The sequence below is a fragment of the Gymnogyps californianus genome, chromosome 6 (genome assembly GCF_018139145.2).
Source record: "Gymnogyps californianus isolate 813 chromosome 6, ASM1813914v2, whole genome shotgun sequence".
In the NCBI taxonomy this organism is placed as follows: Eukaryota; Metazoa; Chordata; class Aves; order Accipitriformes; family Cathartidae; genus Gymnogyps; species Gymnogyps californianus.
This window is the reverse complement of record NC_059476.1, coordinates 15,919,817-15,932,030: the sequence shown is the minus strand read 5'-3', so window position 1 is coordinate 15,932,030 and position 12,214 is coordinate 15,919,817. Positions and strand designations below refer to the sequence as shown.

General features: G+C 59.9%; 1 protein-coding gene across 1 annotated transcript; it reads right to left on the bottom strand.

Annotated features, from left to right (window-relative positions):
• Positions 1 to 3,597: 3,597 nt before the first annotated feature.
• Positions 3,598 to 11,927, bottom strand: LOC127017949 (solute carrier family 2, facilitated glucose transporter member 9-like). The gene is given in 13 exon segments (XM_050899278.1): positions 3,598 to 3,837; positions 4,072 to 4,199; positions 5,743 to 5,818; positions 6,425 to 6,526; positions 7,753 to 7,863; positions 7,992 to 8,179; positions 8,483 to 8,615; positions 8,696 to 8,841; positions 9,694 to 9,818; positions 9,913 to 10,073; positions 10,546 to 10,644; positions 11,705 to 11,872; positions 11,874 to 11,927. Coding segments are annotated over 13 exon segments (1,731 nt in total).
• Positions 11,928 to 12,214: the final 287 nt, after the last annotated feature.

Genomic DNA, 12,214 nt, shown 5'->3' with positions numbered 1-12,214 from the left:
CCCCGAACAGCTGGGGCCTGCGGGGGGGTAAATCACCGCCCAAACACCTCAAACACATCCCGGGCCCAGGCTGCAGATGCAGGGGCTGTTTGCAAACCGACCTCCCCTGGGCAATGCCCCCGTGTCCAGCATCCTCCTCCTGTGGCTGCTGCGCTGGAAGCATGGACAAGGAAAACGTGCACAAACCCACCTGGGCTGAAGGGGACAACGGTGCCAGCCCGGCCCAGGAGGGGTTGTGCCGGGGGCTCAGCCCTCCGCTGTGGCACCACGAGTTGCTTTGGGGTCCCCAGGGCTGGGGCGTGACACTGCGGTGCAGTTTCAGGTACCATTGAGCGGCAAGCCACCTTTTGGGACTGCTCAGCTCCGGAGCTTCTCCTCCATTGGTAAGACAAGAGGCAGGGACCAATCCTGCACCCACCTCCGTGGGGCAGTGGGGTGCTCCTCCAGCTCCCCTTTCTTCACAACAGGAGGCAAGAGCAGGGTTTTCACCCTGCTCAGAGCACACAGGAACTGCACCCCACTCAAAACTGGTCCCTGATGGAGCCTCTGCAGTCAGGTGAGATTTTGAGGGAGTGAAGGTACCCCTGTTGAGGTGACAGGGACAGTTCACTGTTAGGAGACCTGGTGAAACCATTGCAAGAAGGTTTCAGCCTCAGAGGCTTAGTGGGTCCCCGTCATTAGCAGGATCCATCCCCCCAGGAGCCCATCCCTGCTGGAGTCTGCCTGTGAGCACTGGCAGGGTGTGAAAGCTCCTTGGCTTGTCCAGCCATGGCCCAGGGACACTTGCTGCCTCACCAGCCACCAGTGCTGGCACAGGAACACCAGCGTGTGTCCAGCAAGCTTTCATCAGTTTGCCAGTCAGGATGTGATCATTCACCTTGAGCCAGGCACCCTCCAGGAGAGCTTCCCTGAAGGATCTGGAGATATCCAGTGATGGGCCATGACCACTTCCTTGAGGAGCTCATTTCAAAGTATCTGGAGAGTTCAAACGAGGGCCTTCTTTCCCATTCCAGTTTGGCTGGGGTGAGCTCCAGCCCTCCGTGTGTATACCTCAATGCTGAAACTCACCCACCCTTTAGCATTGGGTACATCACGAGAAGGCACTTACACATTTGGAGAAAGTCACCTTCATCTTCATTTCGGCAAACCTTAGGAGGATCAGGAACATTTCCAGACATCAAAGTAATTTCTTGGACTCTTCTTTGCACCTTCTCCAATCTTTCAAGGTCTGTTTGAACACTGCTAGAGGATACAGCCTTACCCTCACCGAGCAGAACCAGTGCTTTTGGAGGCCTGAATCCCAAAAGCTGCTTTGGACATGGGAAGCAGCTTTGGACATGGGGAAGCAGCTTGGAGCTCACCCAGCCATATCCTTCGTGAGAAGCCTGCGATGGAGCAGCTGGGACTGCCTCCCTGGGCAGGGCAAGCAGAGGGGAAGCCCAAATCCTGCTTTTGCAAGAGTACCAGATCAGTGGCAGGGGGCAGCTTGGACTGACAGCCCCAAACAGAGATCCTGCCCCAATACCCTAAAGAAAAAGCTGATGAGACGCTAGTGTCCCATGAGCATGGGGTTTCCTTGCTCCCACCCTTCCAGGACCTGATGGAAGGAGGATGGGCATGTCCCTTGGCACAGTACCCTCAAAAAGGGTCCCCAGGAGCAAACACACCCAAAAGACACCATAGGATTTTGCCAGTCCTTGGAAAGAGGGGACTTCTGGCTCTGGTGGTGTCTGAAGTCCTGTCAGAAATGGGTCCTGACCCCATGTTTCCCAAGTCTGCCCCATCTCACCAGCCAGCACAGAGCAGTCCTTGGCCATGAGGCAACAGCCCGGCTCCTTGGCTGCGCCAGGACCCCGGGATGGGGGGCTGCTCCCAGGGGGGCCATTGCCTCCCACATGGAGGGCAGGGGGCAACTTCCAAGCCGCCCCGCATGCTGGATGGGAGAGATAAATAAACACCAGAATAAATAAATACAAGTGGCAAAGAGGCCTGAAATGATGCTGTCGTTTGCTGGGAATGAGAGACACAAGTGTAATTTAGGTTTTGATATTATGAAAGTCTCGCTGCTCTAAAACAGCAGGGCACTCAGTGCCTCATTAATAAAGGATAAACTTGGAGTCTATTTACAATGCACTTTTTGGGGTTATTTACACTCCATTATACATATGTAATGCTGCACATATTTACCGCTCTGTTCTGCTGCCGAGAGCAGCCGAGTCAGGAGGGAGACAGAGTGGGAAGCGGCTGATGCTGTGGAGCCGTGACCCCTGCTTTGACTGATGTCCTTTAAATGGCTCAAGATGCAGGAGAGCCCCAGGCCGGCTGCTGAGGATGGAGGGGCTGGGACTGGGCACTGGGAACCCAGTACGGCCCAGTCCCTGTCCCCACGGGCCCAGCACCCACCCACCCCCCAGAGGCACCCTGAGGCTTTGCCAAGTGATGCAGAAAGGGTGAGCTCCTCACCAAGAGACCATGAGCACCAAACATACAAGCTGTGGACCCGTCACAGAGTGGGCAACTGGAAAAAAGAGGGCTAAATTATTTGCAACAAAACAAATCATGCTTGCATCGACACTAGAGGGTTTTGGCCATGCAGCCCTCCCCACTGCCTGGCTTTTACCTCTTACCAAGGCAAAATGTTGTAGTTTCCCTGAAAACCATAGCTCCCCGAGGGTCTGCTGCCCTGGGGGCCCCCCACCCCACAGTGTTTGTGGGAGCTGCTGTGAGGGTCCTGGATCATGCAACTGCCATGCCCCCGGCAGTCCCAGGAAAAGGGGTAGCCCCCAGTATTCCGGGCAGAGACGTGGGAGAGGTCATGCTTGGAGAGCACCTCGGGGTCACAGCAGTTCATGGGGTGCAGCAAAGGGATGTGGGTGCACCCGGGACCCCTTTGTCCTCAGCAGAGTTTGGGAGGGTGCAGGGGTCCCACAGGAGCACTCTCTGCAGGGCCAGCACAAGAGGCCAGGCAGCGAGGGGCTTCCAGCAGGCTGTGGAGGGGCATGGTGGCTGGATAGTCATCCCCAGCTCTGAGCTACTCCATGTCCCTTCTGCGACAGCCTCTGGGTTTGCATGACCAACCCGGGGTGAGACGCAAGAGCCCGGGAGCTACCTTGACCACCCTTCCTAAATGTGGGACGACTTTGACCTTTCCAGCCAGGCACAGTGGGCAGGAGGACAAGCCCCCCATCCCATCCTGCTCCACCCTGGCACTGGGGGAGCACCCACCCGTGCCAGCACGCTCCAGCTTGCTGCTGTCCCAGGTGGCACTTGCCAAATGATGGCTCTGGAGGCAATGCTCTTTATTAAACACTTCATGCGGGCAGCTCTTGGCAAGTCCACATACCCAGGAGCAACGTGAACCCCCTGCCCCCAGGAGGTCCCCTCGTCTCTGGGAGGGCATCTCTTCCAGCATGGGGGCAATATGCAGCTGTTGGCGCAACCCTGGTGCATCATCAGGACTCATCCTGGCCGCAGGCTGTGCCACAGTGAGATGTCCTGGGAGACCCAGAGCTGATCGAGTCGGAGCAAATTGGCCCCCACTTCCCTCCCCAGCCCCGAGCCTCCTCCACCATCCCTGTCTTCCCCAGCCCACCCAGATCAGGGCAGGCTGGAGCCCGAGCCCTCCAGAGAGCTGCTCTCCAAGGCCCCGTAGCCATCGAGCTTCATCATCCCGATGAGGTGGGCTGGGATGGAGACTAAGGAGTGGCGGGTTGCAAAGATGTGGCTGATCTCCATGAAGGTTTTGTTCTTAGTCTCAGGGATGACGAGGTAGACGTACAGGGCCACTAGCAGGCAGACGCCGCAGAAAACCAGGTAGCAAAAGGCACCGGCTGACATCTGGGGACAACGAGAGAGCAGGGATGGGGCAGAGAGCCAGGCACCCCCAAGCTGGGCATGGCACGAAGCAGCGTCCCCTCCCGTCACCCCTCCCTGGGCCGGATCCAGCCAGCACTGAGCTGAGCCAGGAGCATGGGCATCTCTTGGGTTAAGCCTGGCTTGGCACCCTGTCCTGGGGGAGCAGCAGGGTCATGTCCATCCCCTCCTCCTCCCATGGCCCCTTCGGACCAGTACCTGCAAGAAGGGGAAGACGAAGCCAACAGTGAAGTTGCAGAGCCAGTTGAGGGACCCCCCCACGATGTAGGCGGCCGGGCGGTGTGACTGCATGAAGAGCTCAGCTGTCATCAGGAAGGGGATGCCGGCTGCGGAGGGAGGGGACATATCGAGGGTATGGAGGACAGGCTGCCTCAGGCACCCCTAGGGTCGACAGGTCCTGCCCATCTCAGTCCTGTGGCCAAAGGGCTGGAGCCCAGCAAGATCCACGGGTCAAAGCGGTGGTGCTGGGAGGGCTAGAGGAGACGGGGAGTGTGGGGACGGGTGGGCCTGTGTCCTGCCCTTGGTCTCCCTTTGGGATCTGTCTCAGTGGGTGGGTGATGTTCCCCCTGACATACCACAGTTGCACCTTGCTGGGTGCTGAGGCCAATTTCACAAGTTACTTGACTGGAAAGTTTCAGACCGAGTCAAAATCAAGGTGGAACATTTAATCTGGATCCTCATTTTGCAATAATTTGCCTAAATGCTGATATATTAAATCTCATCTAGATCACAGGCATAGAGAAACGTGTTCCTGGCGCCCTCCGTAACACCCTTTCCAGCCTCCCTTCATCAAAACAGTTTAGAAAATTTCCTTCTATCAATTAGCTTCTATCGACGCTGTGGCTGCTTTAGGCAGGAAAGAAGCAACCACATTTCCGAGCATCAGAATTTCCCACAGGACACAGAAATGCCATTTTCCAACCAGCTTTTCCCATGTACGGTGAAAAAAACCAGAATGACTGGAAATGATTGCCCAAGCCAACTTGGCCACTAAAAACTGGACAGAGGCTGTGGCTTCTTCTCCTGGAAGGACTCAGCCCCTCCTGCCACGTGTCACTGAGCCGGCAGCCCTGGGTTCCAGGACCGTCCCTTTGCTGGAGGGCAGGGTCTGAGGTCTGGCACACATCCCAGGGCACACAGGGATCTGGCAGGGTATTTGACGTGGTGACATGCCCGGGGTCCCACTGCCTGGGACAGGGCTGACTGGGACCTCTTTATAAAAGATGCTCCAAGGGAAAAGATAAAGCAAAAAAAGTGCTAAGAAGTGAGGGAGGAGTGGAGCCCCTGACGGACTCTTACTCACAGCTCGCCCAGAATAGAGATATATATTTTTTTGTTTTAAAACTCCTATTCATCATTGTTTGTGAACAATGAGGCATTAAAATCCTAATTAAAGATGTAATTACAGTGAATAAAGTCTGGGCTGAGGATGAATTATAGATCTGTTAACAGCTCTGCTAATACATCAACTGGGTAAACCAGTCCAGGTTTCACTCCTCGCTGTTCGAGCCCACTCTCACGCCTGGGCTCGGTTAGGGGCAGGACGATGCTCAGCAGCCGCACGGTGATGGGAGCAGGTGACACCTCCAGAGAGGTCTGGGGAAGGCTGCCAGGGCTTTCTCCCCGGTTGGCCCAGGAGCAGGGATGAGGAGGAGGAGGAGGTGGAGCGTGCCCCGGGGATGTATGGGGCTGGAGGGGCTTGTGGTGGGGTCTCGCTTGCGGGGTGCAGCATGATAAACCAGGGCCTGGCCGCGGGGAAGGGGCCAAGGCGCTGGTCCTGCCACCTGCCTGCAAATCCCACTGCTCCCCGCTCCCCCAGGGCCCCCATTCCCACCCCACCGCTCCCTGCTCCCGCCGCCCCAGACCCACCTGGTCCCATGCAGAAGCCGGCGATGATGCCGACCACACAGGCGACGCTGACGTAGCGCATCCAGGGCAGGGTGGTCTGCGAGGGGACACAAGGCTGGGAGAAGCTGCTGAGGTGGTGGCTCGGAGCTTTGCACCCAGTGCCCCCAGGACGGGGCTTCACCTCTGCCCCTCGGCTCGGCGCGGCCCTTGGGGATGGTGGCCATGCAGGGTACATGGGGGAGATGCAGACCCAGCAATGGGTCGTTTGGGGCAAAGCTAGTGAGAGTCAGCCTCGGCAAAGCTCAGCAACTCATGATGCTGAGACGTCCCCAGAGCCGCCGGAGCATCCCCTGGGAGCAGGCAGCAGAGGAAGGACCTTGCAGACCTCTCCACCTCCCCTGGCATTTCACAGCCACCTCCCTGGGGACAGCTATTTCTGCAGAAAAGCTACCAGAAGCGGCAGGATTTTTTCTCATGTGGATTTGGGTTTTCTTTTTTGTTGTTCTTTGCTCTGAATTTTCCTTCCCTTTAATTTTGAAGGGAAAACATTGCTTGGAAGAGCCAGCTCACCTCTTATTTCCATGCATGCACCCTCCCCTGGGGTGATACCCATCCCTTCGTCACCCAGCCGTCATTAATGCACCCAGGGCTCCAGCCCCAGCTGTGTCAGTGGCCCATGGGGGTGGCAGTGGCCAGACCCTACCTGCAGCAGCAGGGAGATGGTGATGCCAGCCGAGCAGATGCCCATGGCGCAGAAGCCAGTGATGATGAGGGGCCGCCGGCCCAGCTTCTCGATGGTGAAGCACTGCTGAGGGAGAGCTGAGACTGATGGGGTGGTGGGGAGCTCCCCACCAGGACGGGGGCACCCCCTGAACCCCAGATCCAGCTGAAGGTGGGAGGATGCTCGTGGTGGGTGCTCTGGGGGTTGGGGACAGCCCCAGCTCAGAGCTCCAGGGCTGGGGCCAGGGCACGGGAAGAGTCAGGACTCCGGGGTCCCGGGGCGAGCATGCACCAGGCGGCAGCAGGGTCCCACAGAGCCCTGTTAGGGTGCAGGGTCAGGGCTGGCTGGGGTGGCTCCATGGCCACATTCGCACTGGCGCCGGCCGGAGGTGCTGGGCTGGGCACGGGGTGTTTGCGGGGCAGTGGGCAGAGGAGGCAGGGTGCAGGCAGGCAGCACGGCGGCGGCTGAGGCAGGCAGGGTATTGACAGCAGAACAAATGCCTGTAATTTTATAACCAATCTCGGCACGTCCGTCGGGGGCCATTTGTGGGGCTGCTCCTGAGCAATCCAGCTGCACGCCGGGCGGCTGCTGGGGGGCTGGGGCAGCCCCACGGCCAGGGCAGGGGAGAAAAGGAGAAGGGGGCACCCTTCGGAGGGGCAGGGGGGTGACTGGGGGGCCCCACTCTGCCATGGGTTGAGCTATGGGGAGAAGGGAGCAGCCCCCCACTCAGCCCCAGTTTTCTGGGAGCAGCCACCCCATCCATCTTTCTAATTGTCAGGGAGCGGATTTAGTGCTGGGTGGCTCAGGCTGGCCCCGGGTGACACTTGCAGATGGGACGAGGGCCATAAATCTGCCTGGCCCAGTGCTAACTCTCCAGCTAAATGAGGCCTGGCTGGGGCAGCCGGGGCTGCTAGCCTGGGGCCAGGCCGGTGCTTGGCTGGGGGGGCAGATGGGGACATGTGGCTCTGCTAACAGAGTGACAATGAAATGGGGAGCCAGAAGGAACCGCTTAGCCCCCTCCATCACCTCCAACCTGCTCCTTGCCTGGCATCTCCCCCCAACCTCCCTGCTACTCACCCCAAAATTCTCCCACCCCTCCTAGATGTGACCCCACAAACTGAGCCCCTCTCATCCCATCTCCCCACCCCATTTCCCTGCCAAACCCTCTGCCCCCAGCAAAGGGGCTGTGCTGTGGCACGGAAAGCATTTGGGGTCCATCCAGCCCCCCCCCCCCCATTTGATGGTGCTGGGAGCTGGCGACAAGGCTCTGGCATTGAGGGACTGCATCCATCTGTCCATCCACCACTCACCCCGATCAGCCCAGCAACAACTTCAATGGCGCCGGTGCCCACAGTGGTGTAGGGGATCTGGGATACAGGAATCCCAGCGTTCTCGAAGATGGTGTTGGTGTAAAACCAGATCTGCCGAGGAGGGGACTTAGTGTGAGCCAGGGAGATGAAACCATGGGGCACTTGATGAAATGAGTTGCCAGGTATCAGCTCAACCTCTGCAGAGCCAGGTCCCGGGGCAAGGACCCCGCAGGGCTTACAGCATCGATCCCCGAGAGTTGCATGCCGGCATTCACCACCACCACCGAGAGGGTTTGCCAGCGGACGAAGCGGTCCTGCAGCAGCTGCCAGACGGAGACCATCTCCACGGAGGAGAGCGACCACTGCTCCTCCTTCATCTCCTCGATCACATCCTGCACGTCAGGTGTCCCCAGGAACCGGCGCAGCGCTGTGGGGAGAGTGGGGGTCACGGGCACATGTCTCCCCATCACAGGGTGGATGCTAATAGGTATAGCACGGGGCAGGGGCTTGGCTCGGCCCTGGCTCAGCCTCCCCAGGGAACCTCCCTGGCCCACGGGGCTGAGCATTCATAGGAATCGAGGAGATGCCTCACACCATGGTGATGGGCACCATGGTGGACTGTCAGGTCTGGGTGCGGAAGGATGCTATGAGGATGCACCTTGGTCTCGGGAGACCTTGGGCCAGCACCCAGCACCTCCCGGAGCCAGTCTCCCCCAGGACACCCCCTCACCCTTGGTGGCCCCGCAGACGTCGTTCCTCTCTATCAGCAAGTACCGCGGGCTCTCCGGGAAGCAGTGCAGCAGCAGGAGCTGGAGGGAGGCGGGAACAACCACCACTGACAGGAAAAGGGGCCAGAACCTGTCCTGAGAGGAGTCAAAACAGGACGTGTCACGGGGAGGGCAGAGCAGGGTCCAGCGCACATGGGCTGGGGTATTGTGCTCACCTCACCCAGCAGCTCCGGGAGGCCCAGGACCTGCGCGAAGAAAACCCCCAGGCAGATGAAGATGCTGGGCATGAGGCCCAGGAAACCCCGCAGGTTCTTGGGGGTGATTTCTCCCAGGTAGAGGGGCACCACGCTGAGACAGATACCTAGGGGGGACAGGAGGGACCAGATGGGAGAGGTAGCGGGGAGAAGGGTGCCCAGCCAGACCCTCGGTGCATCTCCTCCCATGCCCAGCACCATCCACAGTGGGGACCCCATGGCCAGGGAGGTGGCCCTGTCTGCCCCATGGAGACCCCCACCGCAGAGCCTGTGGACATGGGGAATATGAAGTTGTCCTGGTTTCAGCTGGGATAGAGTTAATTTTCTTCCTAGTAGCTGGTATAGTGCAGTGGTTTGGATTTACTAGGAAAATAATGTTGATGATAACACACTGATGTTGTTAGTTGTTGCTAAGTAGGGTTTATACTAAGTCAAGGATTTTTCAGCTTCTCATGCCCAGCCAGCAAGAAGGCTGGAGGGACACAAGAACTTGGGAGGGGACACAGCCAGGACAGCTGACCCACACTGGCCAAAGGAATATTCCATACCATATGACCTCATGCCCAGTATATAAACTGGGGGGGGAGTTGGCCAGGAGGGGCGGATCGCTGCTCGGGAACTAACTGGGCATTGGTCGGCGAGTGGCGAGCAATTGCATTGTGCATCACTTGGTTTGCACATGCTAATTCTTTTAGTACTATTATTGTCATATTATCATTATTTTTCCTTCCTTTCTGTCCTATTAAACTGTCTTTATCTCAACCCACAAGTTTTTTTTTTTCGATTCTCTCCCCCATCCCACTGGGTGGGGGGAGTGAGCAAGCAGCTGTGTGGTGCTTAGTTGCTGGCTGGTGTTAAACCACGACAGAAGTCTTCTCCAGCCCCCTGGGAATGGTCTGTAGGGGACCGAGCTGTGAGGAAGGGGCCGTGCACAGCCCCGCAGCCCAGGCAGCACCCACCTGAGTGGAGCCCCGTGATGGAGCGGCCGATGATCAGCATCTCGGGGGAGCCCAGCTCCTGGCTGAAGCCCATGAAGCCACCGGCCAGGAGGATGAGGAGAGCGCTGCGGCTCAGCGCGCCGTTCCTAGCAGGGCACAAGCAGCAGGGCACAAGCAGCAGGGCAGTCCCTCCGGCCCCCTCCCATCCCTTGACCGCCCTGTCCCATGCCACCCTCTTACCTGCCGTACCGCTCCACCAGCACCCCCACCAGTAAGGAGCCCACCAGCCCACCCAGGGCGAAGATAGAGACGGTCAGGGAGTAGAGGAGGGTCAGGGGGCCGGGGGCCAGTCCGTGCCCATACCGCCGGGACCACGTGGCATTGTAGAAAGCCTTTATGTGCTGTGGGGCAGAGACAGACACACGGGCACCAAATGTGTTGGGAGAAAGGGGAAGACAAGGGAAGACAGGCCCCGTAGGGAAAATGCCATGGGCTTAACAGCATTGCAGGAGATGCACGGCAGGACGTGACTGGGGATGACTGGGATGTGCTGGTCTGGTTGCTCAGCCAGCCTCAGCACCCGAGGGGTCTAAGGACAACTTAGAGGTGCCACAGGCAGAGCTGGAGCTGGAGCAAGGAGGTTGTGGGCAGCTTTCCCCAGCCCCAGGGGGGACCAGTTTGGGGGGAGTACAGGAACACAGGCTCCCATGTCCCTCCCATGCCGTCCCTCTCCCTGGACTGCTCTCCATGGGTGACTGCCCAAGGGAAATGCCAGCATTTTGATTTGGGGCTGCTGGGTATCATTCCCTCCACCCTCCCAGGGAGGGATGCAGAGCCCTTCCCCTGCTCCCGGAGAGTCTGCCCATTCCTTACCGCTGCCGGTGAGTTCACCACAGCCAGGTTGTAGCCATAGAGCATGGAGGAGCCAAAGGACACCAGGAGGGTGACTGACAGCAGGGGGAAGGTGAGGTGCTGGGAAAGAGGAGCAGGGATCAGCACAACCCCGGCCAGCAGAGCTGGGGGCCAAGGTCACATGTGACATGAGCTGCGTTGGGTCACTGCCCTTTTCTAGTAGGGATGTCCCTGGCCCAGAGCAAAGCCCAGAGCAAAGACCCCAACGCAACGGAGCCCTGTGCTGAGCACCGCTTCTTGCCACCACCCAGCACCCAACCCAGCCGATCTAGCTTCCCCGTGGCTGGTCTCGTGGCTGTGGCATGAGGCTTTACCCTGGCAGTGGCCCAGCTCAGGCTGCTTGTCCCGGCTGCCTCTCCCAGGCACTCCTGCCCCCGGGCTGGGAGGGGGCAGCGGGCAGAAAGGGGCAGGTGGAGGAGGGAGAGACACCCATCCCCTCCCATAGAAGGGGACACCCAAATGGCACTGCTGCGAGCTGCCCTGCACATACCTCCCTGCCTGGGAGGCCCAGCGCCACTGAAAGGTGCAGTTCCCCACGGCAGGTCCCAGCCCTCCCAAAATGCTACATGCACCCACCTCCTAAACCCTCGCCCCCATCAGCACCTCTGTCACCTGCTCCGGCTGCAGAGGGGACCTCACTGCGGGGAGCTGATGGCTGCGGAGGGACACCCTGCAGCCCCGACCCAGCCCGGGGGGGCTGAGACCAGCCCACCCCAGGATCGGGGTGTCCAGCAGGACCCAAGAGGCATTCAGGGCACCCCCCCAGCTGCAGGGGCACCCCTGGGTGCTGCACGCGCCTGTCTCCCCTGGAGCAATAAGCGTCCCATGGCCCGACAGCAACAGGGCTGTGGCGGGGTGTGGGGTGAGCCTGTGTCCCCCGGGAGCAGCCCCGCGTCCCAGTACCCAGCGCCCGGACCTCCCCGCAGACCCCCAGCACGGTAGCCGGATCCGTAGCACCCAGCAGCTCCCGGCTCACGCACAGCAAATCCCCGCTAATCCCATCAGGAATCCTGAGCAGGGAAAAGAGGGGGGGTGCCAGGCCAGGGGCTGGGGGGGGGACACACCGTGGGGTAGACAGGGATCGGGGATGGGGCAGCCCCCCAGCCCGCAGGGAGCTCACCCCAGTGATGTCCCCGCCGGGCTGCGGGGTCCCTTTCCTGACCGTCGGGGCGAGGCTGCAGCCGGAGAGGGGGGAGGGAGGAGGAGGAGGAGGAGGGGAGGAAGGCAGCTCCGGTCCGGAGGCCTGGCTCGTCTCTCCCATTTTTAGATGGAAGAAGGAGGGGGAGAGGGAAGGGAAGACAGGGCAGGACAGGCAAGGCAGCCTGGCTGCCCCCGAGGCTCATTGGAGGCGCCTGAGCAGCCGGAGGAGGAGTCCGGGGGCCTCCCCCCCTCGCCGGGGGCAGGGGCAGAGGCAGGCCGGCACCTCCGGGCTGCCCACCCCGCTGAGGGGCCATGGCCAGGCCTGGGGACAGCGGGACCACCGATGTGATGCTCTGCCACCGTTGAGAGCCCCCACATGTCCCCTCCAAACGGGGGTGGCCCCGGTGACCGTAAGCAGGGCAGCATCCCTGCATCACCCCCGAGGCTGGGGGCGAAGGAGCAGCCCCACATCACCCAACACCCCCATCAC